The sequence below is a fragment of the Argiope bruennichi genome, chromosome 7, assembly GCF_947563725.1.
Source record: "Argiope bruennichi chromosome 7, qqArgBrue1.1, whole genome shotgun sequence".
Lineage (NCBI taxonomy): Eukaryota > Metazoa > Arthropoda > Arachnida > Araneae > Araneidae > Argiope > Argiope bruennichi.
Window position 1 is genome coordinate 6,711,775 of NC_079157.1, and position 27,366 is coordinate 6,739,140.

At 27.6% G+C, this 27,366-nt stretch overlaps 1 protein-coding gene across 1 annotated transcript in view; it reads left to right on the forward strand.

The window, feature by feature from the left end:
* LOC129975027 (protein slit-like) overlaps window positions 1–1,950 on the forward strand; it is a 37,248-nt gene extending 35,298 nt beyond the window's left edge. Inside the window, exon 12 of the mRNA XM_056087890.1 lies at window positions 1,508–1,950. Coding sequence (XP_055943865.1) covers window positions 1,508–1,793 — 286 coding nt within the window. The 3' untranslated portion in view covers window positions 1,794–1,950. The remainder of the gene's footprint in view (window positions 1–1,507) is intronic.
* The last annotated feature ends 25,416 nt before the right edge of the window (window positions 1,951–27,366 follow it).

Here is a 27,366-nt window from a genome sequence, read left to right on the forward strand (position 1 = left end):
TTTCAACATGGGAAAAATAACAATAGATAATATGGAATTTATTATTATTTTTTTTTACCTTATTTTTGTGTTCGATTGTCAATTCAAAAATAATCACATATAAGTAATTTATTAAAATAAATGAAAACATCAAAAATATCAATCCGTATGATGAAAATTAAAAGTAATTATTATATAAGTAGTAATGATTAGCAAAAATTAAAATGGCACAACTATTCCATGCCAAAAGCGGAAGTTATACATTCTTTATGCAAAAGAGAAACACTTATTACAAATTAACTTCAAATTTTTCTATATTTTAAAATATAATTTTAAAAAATGATATCTTTTTAAACATACTTGCTCTAATCTTAAGGAATCCTGAATACTCGTTCAGGATTTTCAAAAATAGAACGGTTTTTTATTCTTTTTTCTAAGCGGATTTTTCATTTTCAGTGATTTTATCTTGCTTCTGGAAAAAAAAAAAAGCAAAATAGTACCCACAAAAAATATAGAAATAAAATAACAAATCGATGCAAAAAAATAATAAGCAGATATGAAATAAATATTAAAATGCCATTAGTAAACAAAACGTATAATATACTAACCACTTCTCGTTTTAAAACCAGGCTGAGAAGAAAATGAGATGATTTCAGTTTGTACTTTTAGGGATTTGCGAGTGTGGCGCTGCGATCTGTTAACAAGATCCTGAGCGACACCTCTGATTCTTTGTGTTATTTTATTTTACCATTGCAAATAACGAGCAAGAAGCTGTTTAGCTACATAAGTTGAATTTCTTTCCCCCTAAAATATAATAATTCAGCAAAGTTCCGCAATTTAATTTTTTATTTTTATGGTGTGATTAAAAAAAATATATTTGATACTAAAAGTGTTGAAATGATGAAATTATTGTTCAACTCTTTGTAAAAATCATATGCATAATATATTTCTTGAAATAAAGTTACCCTATGAAATTTAATAAATCATCTAAACGATTAAAATTTGTTGCGGCCTGAAAATAAAATCCCATTTTAATAAACAATAAATTCATTCATTAGAAGTGCCTTTAAAGTATTTGATCTGACCAATCAGCGCTACGAAAAAAAATGGATTTAAGTGACGTATTTCAATTCCTTAAAAAATTAATGGTTAATTTCATAAGGAGAGATCAGCTAAAGAATGATTAATTGATTTGAAAAGTAACATAAATGAAAGTAGCTAGATATTTATAATTTAAAAATTCACTTTCATATTATCAAATTCGGATCGAATTATCTCAGTTTGAGTAATTCAAAATTTCCTTGTTCAAGAACATTTCATGCGTTTCTTTTTTTTTTTTAATTTCTTCTTTTAAGCTTATTAAGAAACGTGTTCTTCTTAGCTTCTTAAAAAGAATGTTTATTTAAATGATAAAGTATTTTTATGTATGTTATATTATTCCTATGTCACATATATGTACAAAAATTCTAACTATTGGAACGTGAACATGTATGGATATTCTGTATAACGATTTTGTAACTATATACAGGAACTTCATCGAAAGCGAGTTGTGCATGGAAATATTTCGTGTTGCTTTCGCATCCGGTCTGGAAGAAAAACATTACCGAATCATTCCGATGGTCGTCTCAACACTGCCGCCTCTATCGGAGCTCGACCCTTCCTTGAAGGTGGCGCTCGAATCGACCAAGTGTCTTAAATTCGGACAGAAACTATTATGGGAAATGGTGAGATTCGCCATGCCAGATAAATCTCGCATGGCAGAAGCATCAGGAACTGATGATGACATAGATATGCCTTTACTCAATGCGTGGTAGATGTGTAAAATTTGATTGCAGGTTTTCAAAAATGATTCCCGTAATTTTGATTGCTTATAATTCTTTAATATACTCACGAACCTCATTTTAAACTCAAACACACAGAAGTTCATAACAATACATCAATTTCTGTGAAAGAAACTCAGTACGGGCTGTTCGAAAAATTTCTTTCTCTTCCTTTTCTTTGTATTTTTTTTTAATATTAGAATTAAACTCTTTATTGTGGACGGACAAGCATATATTTCTGGTTTATAGAAGTTAGAATTTGCTTAAATGTGAAAATTATTGTGCAAGATAATAAAATGGAAAATGAATTTAAAACCAATGATGTTTAACTTTATATTCAAATAACTTACTAGTTCTTGCATATAGTACATATAGTACTACAAACAATTTTTATCGTAAAAAAACATGGAAACGGAATTTAATGAATTACGTTTTCAAAATGATAACATAATTAAAACAATTCCGCTGCCTGGTCAAAAAATTCAATTCCATCAAATAAACTTGAATATAAATAAAACCTTCAAATTTTTCTATTAAGTCTTTACATTTCTCTAGTTTTCGAAGATCGCATTCTTGCATTTTAAATATAAAAATATAATCGAATATGATAAATTGGAAGACATTTTGATGACATTAAACAATCTTTCATACCTTTAATTATGTGCACTCGTAATGGTATCTAATAGAGTTTGGTGAAGCTATTTCAGCTTGTTTAGGGTTAACTGAAACTCACCGTGCTTGTCAATTTTAATAAAATACATAGTTATCATTAAAATGAAAAGTTCAATAAAATTGAACTTAAGTTACACACTCATAAAAGATGATTGAAATCATTTGTAACTTTCAGAAATCATTATACATAATATTACACTGAAAATTTTTCTGTTTTCTTTTTTTTAAAATTATATTTTTACTTTATATTCTTCCATATTTCCAAATGATTGTAAGCATGCAAATATTCCTATGTTTTACAAAGTTAAATTGCATTTCGAGTTGCATAGTGAAATAGCAATCGAATAATTTTGTAACAGAAAGCAGTTTAGTAAATTGATTTTTTTTCTCGTTATCTTTGATAATCAATTGTTTCACTAGAGTAATTGTTTGCAAATAACTTTTGTCTGTTAAAATGTTTTTTTGCTTTGCTTGGTATTAATCATATTATCAGCAAAATATTTTTAGTTAATAAATTCTTATCTAAACTTTAACGATTGTGTGAATTTTGATCTGAAAAGAAACTGAATTCCAACTCACCCTATAAATTTTTGGCTAAATAAAAAACGTGTTCGTATAAATTTTTAAATATAGTAAAAAAATCTTTCAATGCCAATTTTCTTAATGTCTTGTAGAATATGTTGAATAATTTAAGTTTGTTTCATAACTTATGTAATAACTTAAATAATATGTCGAAATTCTTGTTCGCTGATTTAATAAAAATTCAATATACTACAATAAGAAAACAAAATTCCCACTAAAAAAGCGTTCATATATTTCAAGACCAATTTATATTACAGACAACATTACATGATCTAAAAAATAAAAAACAATAATTTTCATCATTATTTAGTTTTAAAGTTGAACTTTACCTATAATTACAGCAAAAAATATTCAAAATTTAAAAACAAGCATACTTTACAAAAAAGAAAAAAATGTAAACATTAAATAATAATCGGAAATCATGTATTTTGGTTTTGTCCAATGAAAGGAATGCGCAAAACAAAATATTTGACGTATCTATCATATATGAATTGTAATTCTGATTGATTTCGACTGAAAAAATAACTATAACTTTTACATAAAATAGAACGAATATCTTGAATAAGCATGAGTGTCAAATTTCGACTTCTTAGACACATTCAAACAGGTGTCATTCATTATACGTCACAATCAATCAATAAAAATAAAAAAAATATAAAAAAATAAATAAAAAAAAACGTAAAGAAACAAGAATGTTGATTTGTATTTTAGGAAAACAACGAACTGCTGTTTCGTTCGAGAATAAAGGCGTAAAAAAAAGTAATAAATAATAAAAACGAAAATATTCCTTTGAAGCAGCCTGGAAGTACATTGCATAAAGAAGGAAACTGAAATCAAGAAAAAAGAATTAAAATTCCCAACCTATTTACTTTTTGACGGCAGTGTTTCAGAAAAACGAGGAAAAAAATCAAATATTTGAAATATATATGACGACTACATTCACGGCATTCAAGATATTCAGAAGTTAAACGATATTATTAAATGTCAGAGGAAAGTACTAAAAAAAATCAATACTTTCTCTTTCTTTTTTTTTTTTTTTTCAATTATAGGAACATGAAAAAAATTGCAAGATGTTAGGGATGCCCTCAAAATCACCTTGTCCGTTTAATAAAAGAGCGTTAATCGCCACATTTGTTTTTGAAAGAGTGCAAAAATACAAGATAATTCTTTTGAAGAATGTTACACGGCTCTGAAAAAATTAAACTCCATATTCAGATTAGGGTAAAGGTCAAAGATAAGGAATACAAAAATAAGTTTATGTTGCCTAATTTCTTCTTTAAATTTTAGTAATAGTTTAGTAATCGTGTTCCAATATTATATAATATAGTTTCCTAATATTATACATTTTTTCTATATTAAACAATGTAATTTCCCATCATCATACAATATAATTTCACATTATTAAATATAGTGTCCTGATATTATACAATATAGTACGTATATATATTATTTTCCATATTTATAATTGAGATTTAAATTCCTAGCTCTTGCAAGGAATTCAAAAAGTATAAAGAAACTGGATGTATAAGAAAACTTGCTTTATTCAAAAAGTATAAAAGAAGGCGATAATCTATATTCTTGAAAGATAAGATAAAAGCTATATTTCCAAAATTTCATCACCTTCCCTATTATTCTGGAGTAAAAATACTGATACTTCTTAAAAATAAGCAGTGTAACTCAAATTGTTCTCCAAGTTTGCTCTTGCAGACAGTAATAAAGAAACTGGCAAAGTGATTTTTCTTACTTTATCCAAACCTCATTACATCATTGTATTTCACAGCTATAATTTAATGGCCTAAATATTACTTATTTTAGGATGTTAAATATAAGGCTTGTAAATCTCTTTTTTAAGATATATTAAAAGCGGCAAACTTTCATTAAAGATGCATTATATAATAATGTAAATGCATTAGAAATAAAAGGTAATAAGTCCTTTCCCTATTTTTTATAATATACCTGAAAATCTTGGAGTAAGAGTAATTATAACACATATTTATATTTTTTTAAGTTGCAGTTTGGTAAAATACTATTCCAACCATTTAAATGTATAAAATATTTTAGTGCATTAGACAATAAAATTCTAAAAAAAATAGTTTAGAATAAGATCATAGGCAAGTTCAGATAATTACTATATGCAAGTGTTCCATTGTATTAATTTCTGAAATTTCATTTTTTAATCAAAATTTCAAATGCAACCAATTTTGGTTTTAAAGTTCTTAAAAATTATAATATATAACAGGAAAAAATGTGATAAAATTTATTTTTAAAAAAATAATAACTCCACCCACCAAACAGGTATTTTAATTCAAAAATATTTGAACTCTTCTTAAATATTAATTATGTGAATGATTAAACGGTCCAAACATTGAAAAGAATGAGTAGCAGAAGATATTGCAGCAATTAACATCCTCAAAAATATATTTCTTTTGAAAAGAAAGAAAAATTAACTTGAAACTATCTACTAAAGAAAAATATTTACCTTTATCAGTTTATAAACTTGAACATTTTAAAGTAATTCTGTTTTTTAAAAAAATCATAGGTGTGGAAATTGAAGTAAAACACTTATACAGACATAAAATTTGTTTATTCTTTCAATATAACATAGTTACTCAAATATAAATATTCATTTTGCACATTCAGACTTTGTTGGTAATGCTACATCTATCCCAGTCACAAGTTGTTGCCACCAAATTTCTCCACTAGCTATTCTCTTTGGGCATCAGTGTATTTTAAAGCTGACATAACTATAAAAAGGGAAACAAGAAAAAAGAACTTAAGTTTCAAAATACTAGAATATATTATAAAAATAAACACTTTATTTTTTATTCATGTATATATCACATGATTTTTCATCTTCACTTTTAGAGATTTTGCTGAAGGAATGATTCAATATGTCATAATTTGTTTCGGTTATTCAGGAGTTAATATCAATCGCTAACTCTCATTTAAATTATTCTGCAATTAACTAACAAAAAAAGAAATGAGAAAAAAAAATGGGAAAAAAATTTTAAGTGTTTTTAGACAGAAATAGAAAAGTTAGTTATGTATATTAGAAACCTACCCTGTTACTTTAAAAGTATTTTTCGCCATGCATATATTATTTAAAATAGGATTTTAAATAGTATGTTCATACTTTTATGGTACATATATAGTATTTTAAACAAATACAAGCAATGAAGTTTTAATAAGTTATTACTAAAAAGAATAAAAAAAAGCATCATGGCATCATTACTCTAATGAACTTTGGTGCGTGGTTTAACACGCAGTGGCAAATTTACTTTAAATTAAAGTATTAAAACATTTTTACTTAATGAAAACTGCCAGCCATGTAAATAACAAAAATAAATTTTAATTACAAATTAAATTAACAAATATAGAATATGATACATTGGCCGTAATTCCATCGACCAGCAGGAGACAGACGTTCTAATCCAGCTGGCGAAGGCAGGAAGTGAGTCACTCGTATCCGTTGGAGAGCAAAGTTCATCTCCAAAGGTATGATTGATGCTTATCGCCAGTTGGCGAAACAAACAGTCATTTATCGCCTGTTTGGCCGCTGCAGAACCATTTCTTTGATGCTTTTGACTTTGCTTCCATAAAACTCTTCCATTATAGTTAAATAAAGAATATTTCTCAACAAAGATAAATTGCAAGAATTATTTTCTCAAATGGAAGTAATTCTTACATTTTTTTGGAATTTTTCAGCAATAATATAGTATTACCAATAAATGACTTATTAATGAATCATATAAAAACATGATAAATCTACCAAATTGCAAAAATGAACCAGTCATCATGTGTGGTAAAGGTCCCTTGAATCATGGCTTAAAATAAGGAAAATACAGTGGAAAAAATCTTTGATAATACATTTTTTTTATTTACTACTGTTCATATTGTATAATTAATTTAAAATTATATTTTCATAACTTTAAAAATGCTTACCGGAAATTGTACTATATAGTTCCTCCACAGCTTTTTTTTCTTTTCCTTCCGAAAGCAATAATGTTGAACTGCAACATTTTTACAATAACTTCTTTTGCATTTATTAAGTAGGAGAGCTAACAATGTAGCAGCGTAAAAATAACAAACCTGAAATAAAACAAAAGAAAATATAATATTTGAAACAGTTTTTAAATCTTCAAATTTTTAATATTTTATAGGATAGAAACTGTAATATGAAGTACGTTAAAATAAATTCAATAATAGTCCAGTTGAAATAATATATGATGGATACCTGATCAAATAATTTTTTTCAAGTAGAATTCTAAATGAAAGGAATATCAAAAAACTCTCTTAAAAATGACAAAGTAACTTATATTTTCCCCTTACTGAAGTAGCAGTCAAACTTTTATTTTCTCTAAAATGCAGGTTTAATTCCATGAGCTTACTATTAGTTTCAATTGGTAAAGAAATACTGCTAATACAAGCTGGTAATTTTATAGATAGATGTTTTAAGCACACATATTTCTAACATTTTCGTCTTTTATAAGAATTTCAGTAATCTGATCATAAATTTTAGTCTGCTCAGATTTTAAAATTTTTATGTCTTTTTGGATACTTTCCAAGTACTTGAGAACTCTATGAACTAACTTCAGCAAAGAAATATTCAATAAATTTATTTAGCAAAGTACAAATCGTCAAGAATAAAATATGAGCACTTGCATAAAAATATTCTTAAGTGAGATACATAAAATTCCAAATATCTAGAATATGCCTGATTTAAATAACTTATACGAGATAAAGATCTATTACAAATAGTTCTTTGAAATAGAAGAACTAGAGAAAGCTTGTGTATATAGAATTTATTTTTAACTAATTAAGAATAAAAATACTATATAACTTTGAAACAAACACAATAAAAATCTTAATTATTTAAAATTAATAAGTTTAAACAAAACTCAACTTCTTTTTAACAAATTTATAAATTTAAACAAAACTCAACTGTATTTCTCTCTGGTGGAGTTGACACATTTCTAGCACTAATCAATCACCCAGTCTTAAGTATGGGGACACATATAATAATTTTGGATTTTTATAACTATAAATTTATAATAAAAAGTAAATAGGGAATCAAATGTTTTTAAAGGACGGATTTTAGTTGGTGATTTACCTGTTTCATGAAAGTTTATAATAGTTTCTAAGGCAAAACAGATTATAGTTTGGAAATTAATACTTATACTAACCATAAAATTCACTACAAATTTAAAAAAAAAAATGTTATATTAATATATGCATTTAAATAAAAAAAAATACCTTTTTATGTTATTTAAATTATTACTGATTTATAAATATTATATTAGAAGCTAAGATAATGCTATTACAATTTAAATAATTTCTAGAAATAATATGAAACAAAAATCTCAAATTTATTTATCTATGTTCAGATAATGATCTTTATCCAGGAAAGTCTTCGCTAGCATTCAAATTTTGAAAACATTATTGGGTCCTCTCACAGCTGAATTTCCCATTAGTCAAGATGAAGTTATCACATAAATCAACTCATGAGTGAAATAAGCTAAGCATATTTCCTTTCCATCAAAATCAACAATAATTAAATATAAAAAGAATGGAATTAATACTTTACGATAACAGAATTTTTCTGTGAAATATTTGATATATAAATCTACATATTAAAAATAAAAACTTCGTAAAATACTAAATAAATTTTGATTTTTAACACAATTTTTTAAAAAAATGCATTTTAACATATAATGAAATCATTTCACACATATGAAATATAAATATTTAAAATTTGTAGCTGGGTGGGTGTGTTTAATCCAAGGAAAGATGCTTTCTTGTCTTTTTCTTCTTTATTTTCGCACAAACACACATATAACAACACACATGGACGATGATCACACATATATAAGGAAACGCATAATATATACATTTAAAAGTAGAAATAACCGCTAACAAAGAGCGAACGAATAATTCTTTTTGCCGCTAACAAAAGAGCGAGCGGTGCCTGCTTGCACCAGTTTTACACCAACTCTCAGGTTGAAGTGCTTACAACAAAAAGCTCTAGTGCGCTTCCCTCGCATTCCAAATATACAAATGATCCAGAGCACACTGCGCCATCTATGTTCAGTATTAAATTTTACTGTATGAATAAGTATACAAAGAATAAAAAATACAAATAAAATAATTAAATGAAAAACCAAAATTACAAATAATGAAATCACATAAACAAAATTCATATAAAAAAGGTGTAAATAATAAATGCATTGCCATATAAAAAAGCTTTATCTCTTTTACCAAACTGCCAATTTTACCAAACTGCAACTTATCATTAAATCCTGACTTAAAGTAGATAACAATAAAAAAACATGCAACATGTGCAACTCTGTAAGTGCAACATGTGCAAAAAATACGCATTTAGAACTGAGCTGAAGTCTTTAATGTTAATTACTTGAGTATGCCAGCGTTTAGTCGAATCTCACACCCTGTTTTAATGAGTTTATTACTTTTGCTTCAGTTTTCTAATAAGGTTATATTAATGCATAATAAGTTTAGCATAAGTTATATATATATATATATATATATATATATATATATATATATATATATATATATATATATATATATATATATATATATATATATATATATATATATATATATATATATATATATATATATATATATATATATAATGAATGTAATGTAATGTAAATGTAATATATATAATTTAAATGTCTCTAAAATGTAATTTAAATTTAGTTAATTTCCTAATTTTTAGCTCAATTCAGCACATATTAAATTCATTCTAAAATATTCTCTTATTTCCTGATCCCATTCCACTTTTTCTATTTAATTAACTGAAGATTTGTAGAAATGCTTTCGTCAGCGGTTCCCACGCTCCGACTGAAGGGATACACAATTGCTGATTTAAACAAATTTTTCTAAAAGATCTATGTGTTTCCCTTGTCTAAGCAAACGCATGTAGAGAAATCCTTATCAAAATCTCATTGTATAAAAGCAGTGAAAATTATTTTCCCTCTCTTTTATGCTAATCTTCTCTTGGGTCGTGCTGTGTGTCTTTGTCCGCTCCTTTTGTACATAAATAATCATGCCCCTCCCGGCATGGAAATAAAACGAACTTAAAAATTCAAAGTGTCCTCTCTGACTTCGGCCAAAAAATTATGTTTATATATATATATATATATATATTGTGAACAAAAATTAATGCTTTAATGTCTTTTATAACTTTTAATTTTCTAGGGCGCTATTATAAATTTGTACACAACGCTATGAAATTCAAGGGGCACTGCTGTTTAAACAACATCGCAATCAATATTTTAGTGAGAAAAAAAAAGACTATGTGTTGCAAACCATACAATATTTTAAAGCATTTACGATTTTTATTGGAAATCTAAATTTTGTACGAAATCTTTGTGTAAATTCAAATATACAAAAAAATACATCTTTTTAGCTTATGGTGCAATCCTTTCTAGAAAATTCTGGAAGAAATAAAAATCAATAACATGTAGTTAAATCGAGCAAATATGATGTTTTAATATCACTTTCTTGTATTATAATGCATTACAGAAATTAAATTCTATCGATGTGGCAATTGATTTTATACTCATATCGAAGTTCTTCTTGCGTTATATTTGATATTGAAATTTCACAAGTTAATTCGTCAGTTAATCCTTATTCTAAAAGTGATACTTTTCAGAGCGTCATCTGCGGACGAAGTAAATCATGTTCTTCATCTTATATTACTAAAAATCGCATTACATTAAAAAAAAATTATACGAACTGCAAATAATGTATTATAATAAGACTTCTTTTGGTGAATATGAGACAAAAATTCGTGAGGATTTTCGCTACTTAATTAGATAAATTTTTAACAATATGAAATACCTTATGATTCAGCTCTTTGAAAAAAATTATTGTTCATCAGTAAATCACTTACAACGTCTTTCATTAATCAGCCAATGAACAGAAGTAAGGAATAATCTCTCATTATCTGAGTATGTTGTCTAGTTTATTACAATAGTCCAGTTTAAGAACAATGTTGCAAAAGAATTAACAGTTTGGCTATTAGTTTTTGAAATACTTTTGCTAAAAATTCCCATTCCAAGAGATCATATAGAAAATAACATTTCATTTCTTTATTCTAACTTGCTAATTTAGTTGAGACGATTTAAAGGAAGATGTTAAGATTATTAATATTGTTTAAATGGTGTCTATTTATAATTGAACGATTTGCTATCTATGTAAATAATGCTAATCATCAAAATGAATTACCAATGTGAATAAATACTTATTGATGTGCTTTACTTAAACAGAAGTTAAATTTTCTGATTCGGACAAAACTTGAAATCTCAAAACTCAAAGCATAATAACTTCTAGATTAAGAATCAAAAGTATTTATTTTATCAATATTTGATTTGAAAGTTAATAACCTTTATAAATTTAAAAGAAAATATACCAAATCATTTTATAAAATCTCAACAAGTTTTAAGTCATGAAATGTTTTTTGAGAGTTACTTTGAGTTCGTTCTTGTTCGTCGGTATTTTGCCCTTCCCTACAGTAAAAAATATACTTAATTGTAAAATTCTTATTATAATTATATCTATGTTTGTCAGTTTGGCAAAAATACTGATGACAATTTCTTTCTACCATTTGGAATTTGATCAAAAGTTTGCTTATACAGTGCAAAGTATTCTGACTACTCTTTTTAAGTATATCCTATGTTCAAAAATAGGACATTTAGAAATAATTGCAAATAAATTGAATAAGATACCAGAATGCCAAAATTCAAGAAATGAGTTTTTCTACATATTGGCAATAATCAGTATCATTATGCATGTACTGCATTTCGTTGGCTGTATTCTTCTGAAACCAACAATCTCTGAATTACCATTTTTGTTACCAGTTTCGATTCATAATTCCAATGTCACATCAGATATTACCAATCCACTTTTCTGTGGAATAACATCAGTATTATTTACATTTTGTTTCACTATATGTCATGATCTACCAATGAGTGTTTTTGCAATATTCTACTTTCTTGTATGCCTGCATCTCATCAAACTCATAAAAAGTATTGGCAAAAAAATGACAACAGAAGATGCTGAAAGACTTCTCTCATCTTACACGTTTGCCAAATCAGTTGTCTCCTCCGTCGATGACGAATCCTCCCTTTTAGTGTTTCTTTTCTTGGCGATAACTTCACTTAGCACATACGTATCTTTATCATCAGTGCTCAAACCTCCAACCACAATTCCTCAGGTAATGACCCACATATGCTCTTTAACACCCACCTTCGGATTGTGCATGGCTATATTCATTTCCGCTGCTTCTGTTTCAGAGGCATCGTTCGAAATTGCCGACAAAGCCGAAACAACCTTTGGAAATGCAAATGCCTCTAAATTTTTGCAACTGAAATTTCTAATGAGTGCCGAGAAAGAAATCAGCATGACAGTTTGGAAAATTACGACAATCAATCGAAGTTTAATTTTTGCAATTATTGGAACGATGTTTACATATGCAATGCTTTTGGAAAGTCTCTAATCTCAACGATATTAAACTACTTGCGATTTGCTGAAAATAGAAATATAATAAATAGATTATTTATAGAGATAGATATATAGTAGATATTTTGCAAAAGAGATAGTGACAGTGAAAATTGGAGTAGTTGAATTATGTGGATCGAAGCAGAATTACATATTTTCTCTCTAGGACGGAAAATACAAATTTAGATTTTTTTTTACAACAATGACAGGATTTATTTTTCACGCTGTTTGGTGAAACTACTCACTTCAGTGAAACTTCAAGATGATAAATTAGAGAAAAGATATATCTATATCTAATCTATATATATATATATATATATATATATATATATTGAATTGTTGTTAATTGCCCCATGGATTGTACTACTACAACAAAGCGAATAAAACCTTCATGTGCATAAAAAGAAATGTTTGGCAAATTTTTAAAACCCATGAAGGAATTAAAATCATGGTTTCTTCGCAATTAATAATTAATTAATATGATTATTTACAAAAGAGAAAGAGAATATACACATTTCTATATATATACATGATATATATACAAGACATCGGTTACGCAAGCTGTCAAACAACATGGAAACTAATAAAAAACAATTTTGCAAAAATCGCAATGTGAAATGAAATCGTAATGTGTCTCGTGAAAAATATTTCAAAATCATTTCTGAAATTCGATAAAGTTATTTGATATGATCAAAATAATTAATACTGGTCGCTTTCAACCACTTTTAAAATAGTATCAATATAGTAGCCCATTTATGAAATACAATGTTGAAACAAAAGAAAGCGCTAATTTAAATTATAATTGCACAGTAATGGTAGAGCATTATGATTGTTTAGCTGTACTTTCAAAGTGGCGGAATTAATTGGCAATGAAAATTGTTAAAATCTCTCCTGTTGCTGAGGTCTAAGCTTTATCTTGCTCTGTTTCTGGAAAATGATGATGAAAAGGACAAGTGACTCTTGATGATATAAATAAGAGTTATTGAATTTTCTTTGAAATAAAAATTGGGGAGATCGATGAGGTGATATTTTATTTTTGGATTGTGACTGGAGAATTCTGTCAAGGTTTTTTTCCCTCAAAAAAAATGTACAGTGGAATAATACTTCTGAAATTTATCTCAAAAATGGAAGAGATTTGTGAACAGGAAAATCAATAATGATGCATCTAGAACGTTAATGAGATACGTAAGAAAATAATATATACTGGGTACCTTGTCTTTTAATTTTGCCAATTATTTTATGTGTATAGATCATGGATGGCTCGTTGATTCCTTATTTTTTATTATTAATCATCGTTTGAATGTGCGATTCTTATTCTTCTAGTGGCATTATAATTATTATTGTACATAATTCTATCTATATTTAACATTTTTATGAATAATTCTGTTTATAATATAGAAGAATAAGAATTTTATTATTAATCATCGTTTGAATATGCGATTCTTATTCTTCTAGCGACATTATAATTATTATTGTACATAATTCTATCTACATTTAACATTTCTGAAATTTATCTCAAAAATGGAAGAGATTTGCGAACAGGAAAATCATTAATGATGCATCTAGAACGTTAGTGAGATACGTAAGAAAATAATATATACTGGGTACCTTGTCTTTTAATTTTGCCAATTATTTTAAGTGTATAGATCATGGATGGCTCGTTGATTCCTTATTTTTTATTATTAATCATCGTTTGAATGTGCGATTCTTATTCTTCTAGCGACATTATAATTATTATTGTACATAATTCTATCTACATTTAACATTTTTATGAATAATTCTGTTTATAATATAGAAGAATAAGAATTTTATTATTAATCATCGTTTGAATGTGCGATTCTTATTCTTCTAGCGACATTATAATTATTATTGTACATAATTCTATCTACATTTAACATTTCTGAAATTTATCTCAAAAATGGAAGAGATTTGCGAACAGGAAAATCATTAATGATGCATCTAGAACGTTAGTGAGATACGTAAGAAAATAATATATACTGGGTACCTTGTCTTTTAATTTTGCCAATTATTTTAAGTGTATAGATCATGGATGGCTCGTTGATTCTTTATTTTTTATTATTAATCATCGTTTGAATGTGCGATTCTTCTTCTTCTAGCGACATTATAATTATTATTGTACATAATTCTATCTACATTTAACATTTTTATAAATAATTCTGTTTATAATATAGAAGAATAAGAATTTTATTATTAATCATCGTTTGAATGTGCGATTCTTATTCTTCTAGCGACATTATAATTATTATTGTACATAATTCTATCTACATTTAACATTTCTGAAATTTATCTCAAAAATGGAAGAGATTTGCGAACAGGAAAATCATTAATGATGCATCTAGAACGTTAGTGAGATACGTAAGAAAATAATATATACTGGGTACCTTGTCTTTTAATTTTGCCAATTATTTTAAGTGTATAGATCATGGATGGCTCGTTGATTCTTTATTTTTTATTATTAATCATCGTTTGAATGTGCGATTCTTCTTCTTCTAGCGACATTATAATTATTATTGTACATAATTCTATCTACATTTAACATTTTTATGAATAATTCTGTTTATAATATAGAAGAATAAGAATTTTATTATTAATCATCGTTTGAATGTGCGATTCTTATTCTTCTAGCGACATTATAATTATTATTGTACATAATTCTATCTACATTTAACATTTCTGAAATTTATCTCAAAAATGGAAGAGATTTGCGAACAGGAAAATCATTAATGATGCATCTAGAACGTTAGTGAGATACGTAAGAAAATAATATATACTGGGTACCTTGTCTTTTAATTTTGCCAATTATTTTAAGTGTATAGATCATGGATGGCTCGTTGATTCTTTATTTTTTATTATTAATCATCGTTTGAATGTGCGATTCTTCTTCTTCTAGCGACATTATAATTATTATTGTACATAATTCTATCTACATTTAACATTTTTATGAATAATTCTGTTTATAATATAGAAGAATAAGAATTTTATTATTAATCATCGTTTGAATGTGCGATTCTTATTCTTCTAGCGACATTATAATTATTATTGTACATAATTCTATCTACATTTAACATTTCTGAAATTTATCTCAAAAATGGAAGAGATTTGCGAACAGGAAAATCATTAATGATGCATCTAGAACGTTAGTGAGATACGTAAGAAAATAATATATACTGGGTACCTTGTCTTTTAATTTTGCCAATTATTTTAAGTGTATAGATCATGGATGGCTCGTTGATTCTTTATTTTTTATTATTAATCATCGTTTGAATGTGCGATTCTTCTTCTTCTAGCGACATTATAATTATTATTGTACATAATTCTATCTACATTTAACATTTTTATGAATAATTCTGTTTATAATATAGAAGAATAAGAATTTTATTATTAATCATCGTTTGAATGTGCGATTCTTATTCTTCTAGCGACATTATAATTATTATTGTACATAATTCTATCTACATTTAACATTTCTGAAATTTATCTCAAAAATGGAAGAGATTTGCGAACAGGAAAATCATTAATGATGCATCTAGAACGTTAGTGAGATACGTAAGAAAATAATATATACTGGGTACCTTGTCTTTTAATTTTGCCAATTATTTTAAGTGTATAGATCATGGATGGCTCGTTGATTCTTTATTTTTTATTATTAATCATCGTTTGAATGTGCGATTCTTCTTCTTCTAGCGACATTATAATTATTATTGTACATAATTCTATCTACATTTAACATTTTTATGAATAATTCTGTTTATAATATAGAAGAATAAGAATTTTATTATTAATCATCGTTTGAATGTGCGATTCTTATTCTTCTAGCGACATTATAATTATTATTGTACATAATTCTATCTACATTTAACATTTCTGAAATTTATCTCAAAAATGGAAGAGATTTGTGAACAGGAAAATCAATAATGATACATCTAGAACTTTAATGAGATACGTAAGAAAATAATATATACTGGGTACCTTGTCTTTTAATTTTGCCAATTCTTTTAAGTGTATAGATCATGGATGGCTCGTTGATTCCTTATTTTTTATTATTAATCATCGTTTGAATGTGCGATTCTTATTCTTCTAGCGACATTATAATTATTATTGTGCATAATTCTATCTACATTTAACATTTCTGAAATTTATCTCAAAAATGGAAGAGATTTGCGAACAGGAAAATCATTAATGATGCATCTAGAACGTTAGTGAGATACGTAAGAAAATAATATATACTGGGTACCTTGTCTTTTAATTTTGCCAATTATTTTAAGTGTATAGATCATGGATGGCTCGTTGATTCCTTATTTTTTATTATTAATCATTGTTTGAATGTGCGATTCTTATTCTTCTAGCGACATTATAATTATTATTGTACATAATTCTATCTACATTTAACATTTCTGAAATTTATCTCAAAAATGGAAGAGATTTGCGAACAGGAAAATCATTAATGATGCATCTAGAACGTTAGTGAGATACGTAAGAAAATAATATATACTGGGTACCTTGGCTTTTAATTTTGCCAATTATTTTAAGTGTATAGATCATGGATGGCTCGTTGATTCCTTATTTTTTATTATTAATCATCGTTTGAATATGCGATTCTTATTCTTCTAGCGACATTATAATTATTATTGTACATAATTCTATCTACATTTAACATTTTTATGAAATAATTCTGTTTATAATATCGCATAATTAAATGCACTTTTAATGAATATTATGGAGTAATTAAAACTTTAATGTACGAATAGATTATTTTTACTCTTTAAGCATTTGACATTCCTTAAAAAAATTAAATAAACTTCACCTTTAAATACACTTCACCTTTAAAAATGCCAAAAATGCATTTTTAAAATACAAGTACTCTAGCCTTGTTCATCAGTGGTGGCGCAATTACACCTGTGAAGAAGAAAAATGACCCATGGCACTATGCAACAAAATGTCCACTAACAGTCTATTTTTACTTCCATAACTCTACCACTACAATGGTGTATAAACATTATTGAACACAATTTCTTTTGTACTGAATTTCGCTGCCAGCAGCTGAAAATTCTTTTTTTATAAGTTTTTTGTTATCTTTATTATTATTTATTGTTATTTAATAATTTTATCTAGTTTAGTTTAGTTATATTCAATACTTATTTCTTTTCTTTGTTTCTTGTGTCATTTAGTTGCTTTTATTTATTTTTTTGCATGTTTCTTCTAATTGGTTTTTCTTCTTAATCGTTACTCCTCTCGATAAAAAATGAGAATGTTGTTCACTTCCAATTATCCAAACCAGGAATAAGCCTTTTAATTCTTAAAAAGGGAATTTAAATGGTGTAATGTTTGTAATAATTAACAAACTTAAATGTTGATTATAAAAATCAATTTTATTTCAAATTCTAATGGTAAATTGTTTCCTCTTATAAAAACACAAGACTGAATGAAGAAAGAATTTTTTTAAAAAATTTTGGTTGTGTTTAGTGATTTGTGATTCAAACTTAAAATTACTACAGATTGTTTACGTAATTTTTTCTTTGATAGTGTAATGACACGATCGTGTTATACTTCTTAAAAAAGACGCATGACTCAAACAAAACGCAGCACTCAGACTTTTCTTTAGAAACATCTATTTAAATTCAAATCAAACGCACAGTCATCGTTCTCCCTCCGCTGCACAAGCTCTTCTAATCCTACCATATATAAAAAACAATAATCCTCAAAGTGGCGGTGATCTCGCCAATCATTTCTGTAGAAGTCGCCAACATCACAGAAGTGAACTGCCAAATGTAAATCATTTCTCTAGCAACAGGACATTAAAATCAAAATCACAAACTATTAAATTTGGCCGATATTTCGCCAATTCTGGTTGTGCTTAGCGATATTTTCTGTTTTGTGTCTAAGCCTAATTTGCTTCACCGCTCGCCAGTATGTTGTAAACTTCTACTAAAAAATTCCTATTACTACTAGTATGGATATGTTAGATTGCCATGGTCTAATTTTTTAAAGTAATTTTTGATAATGAATGTTTAGGCCAGAATTCTGAGTTTTATTTAAATCTGAAATGCTACTAAAATTTATCAAAAACTCTTGAAAGTTTGTATACATAAAGAGGAGGCGCGTGCCTTTTACACACGATTACAGCTTTGGAGGTGAGGAGCATTAACTGTAAATTGTAGTAAAGTGGTTGCATATACAAATTTGGATCAAAAGCGTAAGGTCAAAGGTTCTAGAGCTGACAAATATTATTGATTCATTTTTTTTTTCTTTTCTTGTTATAATTGACAACAAGTTTCTTTTTTAATCCATTATAAGATGAGAATTAACTATTGCCAGCGTCTATTGACACCGGTCATTACTATTGCCGCAAGAAGCGGTCTATACGCAGCTCAGAACACCTTAACCAATACGCTTACGACACACGAAATCGATAATCATATATATAATAAAATAAGACTATATTTTATTTTTAGTGGTAGCAAAAATACACCGTTTCGTCATGCAATCTTGAATTAATGCAACCTTTATATTTACATAGATTTAAAAATTATTGAGCCTTATATAATTAGAGATTTTCAGAAATATTATTTGTTTGCCTTGTTATTATTTTGTATACCACGATGCCTGAATTTGCTCCACATCATTTATTTAGTATCTTTGTATTTTCTTACTTCATTCATCTTTTGAAGATAATTCAGTAAATTTTTTGTTTTATATTCGGTCGCTAAAAATTTGAAAATAAAGAAGTCTTGTAACATATTCTGTCTGACAAATAGCATTATGAAGTTTTACTGCGGTTCATTAGCCACCGGTCGGGAACTTCTAGATTTTGTCTGTACGCAGCATTGCTAATGTTTATGAAAGAAATAGAATCTATCGATAGGTAGCGCCATCTGTGTCATCAGATCGCTAGTAGAATTTTGTATTCAGAACTTGTGATCTCAAAAACAATGGAATATTTTTAAATTTTATGTTGTTTTTTGCGAAATAAATATGAGTTTTGAAGAATACGCATCTGAAAATGAATAGTTACAGTTCATTAAGAATTTTAAATAAGCTGTTTGTAACAGGAAGGCAACAGTGAAACAACAAAATATTAATGGGTAACGTAGAGATAATAATAAATTTTATATCTTACATTTAAAAAAATCGAAAAATATTTTGTTTTGAAGCTTAACAAATTTAAACAACCAGCAGCTGTGAAATGAATATAATTATCAAAATCTAACCGCAGCAAGCATCGGTTTCATTAATAAATATAAAAAAATTAGAGATATAATGTTATTAACATTTTTTAATGATTCAAAGATTTACTAATTTTTGATATTTAAAACTGTGAAAATTGTTTAGATAAAGTTATTGTCGATGTGAGAATGTTTAAAAGATGTGGTGGATTAATTTTAACCTTGAAAGAGGGCGCTGCGTTACAACGGATATTTGTAATTCATAAAGAATTTTGAATAAGCTATTTGTGACAGGAAGAATAACAAAAATATTATTAAGCACTTGAATATTATTAAGCAATTTGTTACTTGATTTTATAGTAAAACCATTTGACTGAAACATCATAATACATTTTACTTAGATGGATCTACAGAAAAGATTCTTATCTTTCAGTCCCATTGACGTAACTTAATTAGAATAACATTCAGCTGGAAACCAAATTTGAGTTGAATATTGTGTCGCATGCGATATTTGCCAAACGCAATGAACTGCCAGAAAACAGTATCTTAATGATCGTTATTGTCATAACGACGATATCAATAGAGACTTCGTTTGGATTTTAGTATATTAATTTAAGGAAATAATTAAATAAAATATAATAATAAACTTAAATAAAATATAATATAAAATTTAATACCAAAATTCAGCCCAAACTCAAATCTACTCCTAAAATAATTTTTGAAACCATAAAATGGACTTTTATTTGAATCTTACGGATGCAAATGAAGAAAGGAACGTCGATTAAAATGAATAGAAATTATTTCAATTTCGTCTTGTTTATTTGTAGGTGTTCTTGAAATTAAAATGATATATACGTCAAGATATGTCATTTTAGAAACCATTAAAATGATTCTAATCATTCTTCCTCGAAATAAATTCTTGGAAATCATTTGTAGCTACGTAATTTTAAGAGCATTTTTTTTACAAAAAGCGATTAGTTATTAAGCACTTTACGAACATTAGTCTTTTATCGAGAATTAGTCCAAGTTTTTTGAATTCATTTTTCCATGGCATGGGAGAGTTGAAGAGTTTAATTTCGGGAAGCACTAAAAAAAAATTCTACTACACTGCATCAATTGTATCAAAGAATGTCTATAAATAAATCAGATCCAACAAACATTTTACAGTAAATGTATAAAAAGTTAAACGAGAAAGCAAAACCTTAAAAAAAGTTTTCCAATTTTCTCTCAGCCTGTTCATTTTAAGAGTAACAAATGTACAACCGCAGTCGACATACACTGGCTTTCGCTTGAAATGTTTATATTTCTTTGTTTAACAGAGCGTAAGAAAACATGAAATAATCCTACTTACTGACAATATATATTCGAGGTTTATGAAAAATAAAATTAAATTGGTGTGAATAGCTGCCAATATATACAATGAAAGAACAGTAAAAAATTCCACACAAAAATGTCAGAAGTTAATTTTTTTAAATTTCAAAAGTGAGACATACAATTTTTCCGACACCTTAGAACGTGCCTCTGCTGCTGTTAAACATCTATATAAAACGTTTTAAACAATCGGGACTATTTCAAACTAGGTTGTTTTGCACTAAGTCCGGAGTGGTTCCTTTGAAAACATTTATTATACCCAGATTGGAACTGTGTGTAGCTTTACTGTTATCGAGGTTAGTTTAAAACATTCAGACAATTCTACAATTACCTATTCATAAAATTTGGTTCTGAATGGATTTAATTATTGCTTTAACGCTGATTAAGGCTGAATCTCAAAAGGTCACAACATTTGTCAGCAAAAGGGAAATGGAGATCCAAACACTTTCAAAAGACTGTCATGGAAGCATGTGAGTTCCAAGAATAATCTTGCAAACTTACTTTCTAGAGTCTGTAATGTAGGTAAAGATTTCAAGAATGACAGAATGACATGTCGTTCGGTGGTCCAGATTTGCGAATTGGTGAATCCGAGGATAATTAACTACTGCCTTATTCTGGTTATACTGATGAAATAAAATGTGCTACGACTCTTTCAGTTAATAACCGTACTTCAAATTTTTATGATGCACTCTTTAGTCTTATAAAAATTAATTAATCTTTAGTCTTATTAAAATTAATTAAATTTTATAAATTAATAAGAAATCTTACCTGTATTTTTAGATTCATTAATAACAAACCTACTGCATTTTGTAATAAAGTAAGCAAATATTTAAGTGCAGAGGAATTAAAAAGAAATTCTGGATTTTCAGCGCGAGTAGCACAATTCAGTGAGTTTAGAGTGGAAATCGATGCTTTGAAAAAAGGTAAATAAATAAAGAATTTTAGTTAATGTTTTTTGAAATAAAAAATTATTCCAAAAATCAAAACTTAATTGCAGATGCATCCAGTATGAAATAGAATAAAAAATTAATAAATAAATTAAAATTTTAGCGTTTTTTCCTTAAATCAAATGTAGATAAAATTTTAAAAGGATGAAATTATTAGCCGCTCTCAAATATTAATTTGAAGTTCCATGAAAATTAACATGAAACATTTCTCTTTCTTTTTCCATTAATATCATTCGAATAAAATCCTGCTTTTGCAAGTGCAAATTAGGCATATTATTTTCGATACTAAGAATATTAAATATATGATTTTGAAAGATTATTTAGATATTAATATTGCCTAATTACTAAGATTATAATTATCAGTATAATCAGTAATACATAAATGCTTGCAAAAAATTATATACAACACACTCCCGAGTATCCGGCCTAATGTGGCGGAAGAGTAGGTCAGATAACAAAACAGCTGGATAGGCCGGAGTTCTATAAATTCCTTTCTTTACCTACCAATACTAGAGGACAAAGTTTTTATACCAAAACTCATTGTTATAATATATATTTTCTTACTTCTTATTGAGTACTAAGCCCTCGATTTATCTCAAGCCACGTAGAAAGTGAACGCGGCAGGGACCCGGTGAATCTAGAAGCAGTTTCTGGCAATGTGCCGGGTTAAAATAAAAGTCTCTGTACTGGTGGGTTTATATATCTTTATATATTCCACTACACACTTCAAAAATTTATTAGAGAAAAGGTGACTATTTAACTTTAAATTAGAAAAACTTCCTATTTTAACATAACTTCTGTAATGCCAGAAAAAAATCCCCATAAATGCAGAAAGCCTGATTCTTAAGAAGATGGGCTCAAACTGATTTTATTTTTTACTGATAAATGATTACACAGATATAAAAAGATAACCTTAAGATAAGTTCAAAAATTACAGCTTTTAGGTTTTGAAAAAGTCCTTAATAGAGGGCTTAATATACGCCTTGCCTTCCACATTTAATTACGATAAAAGAAAACTGGGCTGGATAGTACGGAAGCCGGATAATCGCGAACAGATACTCTGGAGTGTACTGTCTATTAATTTATTGAACTATTGGGATCGTCCTAAGAAGTATATTTACGGATTACTGTTGCAAAAATAAGGCATTTTAAACTCTCGAGGATTAGCGATGGCAAACGTTGTTGTCGGATAGGCATAGTAATCAGTTAAGAAGCTGGCTGAGTGATAGAAAGAGAATACTAGGCTGACTATAAAATTGATTGTCTTCAGAAACTTCCAAACGATGTATTTGCTCGGTGGAATTTCGTTTTTTCCGCAAGTTCTTTGATGAATGCCGTGATTCTTGAAGATCACAATCGTTAATATAACATACCTTGGTTTTCCTCTGATGCATACTTGAAGGAAATCTGAAAAGAAATTTTTTGAAAATATTAAATTACCTTACCTACTGCTTATTTTCGATCGACATTTAAAACCAAAACTAATACAATACTTCACTTTTCCATGACAAACTTTTATTAGAAGAATTAAAAATTGTTTCAATAATATCATGTAATAATAACGGAAGGGAGTATTTTAAAAATATTGTCCTTTCAGCAAGAATATTCACATTGGGAAAATTATTACGTACATAAGTATAGCTTAAAAGATCTTCCTATGTTATGGGCATTTCCTCCAGTCGTTGTTTACAAAAAAAAAAAAAAAAAAAAAGTAATTATTTTGAATAACCTGAATTGTAGATCAACATAATTTTTTGATATTATTTCATAACAAAAATAAAACCTAGAATGTCAATTTATTTCCTTTTTTTATTGAAGGAATAAAATTTATTTCATTTCAAATTTTCAAAAAAGTTTTAATAACGTCGGATTTCAATTTCAAAAGCAACAGTCAGTAAATTCAGCAGCTAAATATATAATAATATTTAATGTAGGAACCTATATTACAAAATTTTCTTCTGTAAACTACGCAGATAAATTCATTAAATTTGCTTTAATGCACTATTTTCAACACGCACTATTTTATTTATATGCACTGCTTTCAGTTGGCGCCGTTTTCTTTTCAATTTTATTGTTGTAGAAAACTAAAAACTCTATTCATTTTGAACATTCTATTCAAATTGACTGTGTAGCTTTATTCTGAGAGAAAACAATTATTTAAAAATGAGCACAAGATAATTTACAGAAAATAATCATTACAGATAACCATAAAATTGATTTTTCTGTTTGTATCTATATAATAAAGCAAACCGATTGTATTTTTAAATCACGTAAATGCACATTGATCTGCCACGGAATTGGGGTATTTTTTTCCTCTGCAAATCATTCTTTTTTAATTATGTTCTTTTATTTGCTAAAAAATGTATTCTTATTTATTTTCATGAAAATTAAAGAAAAAAATCGAGTCCATATTGAGAGAGTTGTCTGAACTTAATCCATTTGAAAGCTTATTTCACTCAGATGAAATATATTGGATGAAAATAAGTGCATGGAAAATTAAGGCTTTCGACTTCTTTGAGAAGTTTTAGTGTTTATGAAAATCATAAAATTAATCCCCTTTCAAATATTTTTTAATATAAAAAGTTATAATTAGCTTATGATGCCTTCTAATATTCGCGGCAATCAAGGTGTTTTTTTTTATTCTAATATATTAACAAAAATCTAGCCATATCACTTTTTAAGCGAATAATGCTCAACTCCATTAAGTAAATATAAGTGGATTTCAATACAATAATTTTCGGAAATTTGAATCTCTGAATCGACTTTTTATATTGCAACAATACATTGAATTACCATTAGAGAGAGAGAAAGTAAATAAATATGGGTTATTCCATTAAACGGATCCAAATATTAAGCTTTTCAATTCATTTATTCTATTTTAATTGTCATTCTTTCGATGCCAACGACATACGATTCAATATTTTGCAAGATAATCATTTGCATAATCTGATGTAGATACATCTTGATTTATTCTTCTTTCCATCGTATTAAGTCGGACACAATAAAAGCAGCAGAAACTGTCTTCAAAACGATAAAACCGCCCTTTCAAAATGGAATATGTGATAACTAATAGAAAGGAATTGTATGTTTAGCGTCACAGCTTGAATTACAGGATAATACAAGGAAATTTCGAAAAAGAGTAAATTATGTTCTGACAGATATTTTAAAACAAATATTTAAAAACTTTTATTTGATGGCATAAAACTATATTCCTTTTAATATTTGCAATTTTGGTATCACTTTCGGTTTCCAAATAATTTCTATTGTTATTTTTACATTGTATCACTTTCTAGCATGTTTTGTAAATTTAATTGCGATATTTTAGTTTGTTCAGTTTCATTATCGTCTACTTTAAACATGAAAAGCTAATGTTTAACAGTCTAGTTTGTCTTTCTATATTCAAATCCACAAACATTCATTCAAATGGAATTAATATCCGTTTTTAAAAAATGTATTTATATTCTAACGAATACAAATGGCGTTGTGTTATTCAAAGTATTGAGCAAATTGAATTCTAATGTAATTCTTAAACTAACTACTAGTAATACATTACTAATAATATTTCATTAAGAGCAGAATTCAAAATCTAAATACAATTTGTTTTGCTTATGTGTGTGATTTATAATCTTGATTCGCTAATCTTATTGAAGAAGGATTGAAGATTGCTTCAGTTTGCTTCAGGAGTTTTGATTTAACTTCTAAGAAAATGTCTTCTATAGTGAAATATTCTGAATCTTACCCATTTATGTAGTACTAACCGCCTTTGTCGACCAGCCGGTTCGCAAATCTTAATGGACGTTAAAATTTTAATAATTAAATATTTTATAGAACTCCCATTTTAATTGCTTCTTCATTAAAATATTTTAATAGTCATATAATTCACTCATAATATTATAAAGGCCTTCAGCCATCACGTAATATGAATCTCTTTCATTTTATGTTAGATCCAGTAGAATTTAGGCTTTAAATTAAAGTGGAAATGATTAAACTGCAATTAATATAATTATTATTATTATTTTACTGAAACGAAACATTTTTTTTTAAATATGAGTACAGAAAGTGAGTAATATGAAAGTGAGTAATATGAAAACAGAATCGCTGGGAATTTAAACCTTATGGGCACTAAAGAAATATTTTTGTTTATTTATAAAATATCTCAAGAAGTTTTCAACAAAATTTTCTCAGATTCATCATGAATAGATCGATTAATTAACAATGTTTAGTTTTAAATGCATCAAACACTAAAAAAAATAAACAGAATCGTTTGAAATAATCTGCCGAAAATTTCTTAAACCTATCCTCTTTAGCGTGGGGAAAAAAACTGAAGCTTTACTCATTTGGCGGTGGGGAAATGAAAAGCCTACCTAAACCATTTTTGGCGGGAAAGTTAGTTTTTAATTAATAATTAAAATTCTAACTAAAAATTTTAAAAAAGGGACCACAGGTGCACATTCCCGACCTCCAAGGTATGCATGTGCCAAATTTGGTTTATGTAGTATTAGCCCCTATACTACTCTCCCTACCTCGCCTGCAGATAGCAGTAGTGTCCCGACTAGACAGAGAAGCAGATAAGCGAGGCAAACGGCAGAGAGGAGACGCTTGAAGCGGGAAAGTATGAGCGTCGAAGTTGAAGAATAACAGCCATTCCATGTCCGTCTAAAGGGCAACCAGCCCTAAACTTTTGTTCTTTTTCTTAATGTTCATGTAGTCCTGTGTTCGTCCATTAAAATGTAGGAAAGACAAATGTGTAGTCTTCTTTTGATTGAGAACACGACCCTACAGGGCGGCTCGCCGGGCGTTGAGCTTGTTTACGGGTAGAAGAAAATGGCTTTAGGCGCTTTCTACCTCCCACCGCAAACAAACTCCCCTAGAGCATCGTCAAGAAAGCCAGGTACTTAACGTATTAACGCCACCGCAGCTATAGATTTGGCGGTTTTTAAGTGCCTCCAATCTACACTCTCTATTTTCTTTCACCTGATGCTGTCGCCATATGAACTCTGTTAAATAAGATTCCAAATGATGTTTTTTGTTCCTCCATTTAGCACTGCCAAACATTTTCTCAACTGTTTGTGTATGAACTCCTGTATCAGGAACAATAAAATTGTATTTATGATTAACTTTAACATGTAGGAATTCTTCTATTTCTATTCTATTTGTTTTGTAACCTTTCCAACTGTCAGAATAAATTGTGCTACCATCTGCAATATTTTCAATAATTTTATCAAGAAGAGTAGAGCTAGTTCTATTAGGAACAGTGACAACAAACGAATCTTTTGTTTCTCTACA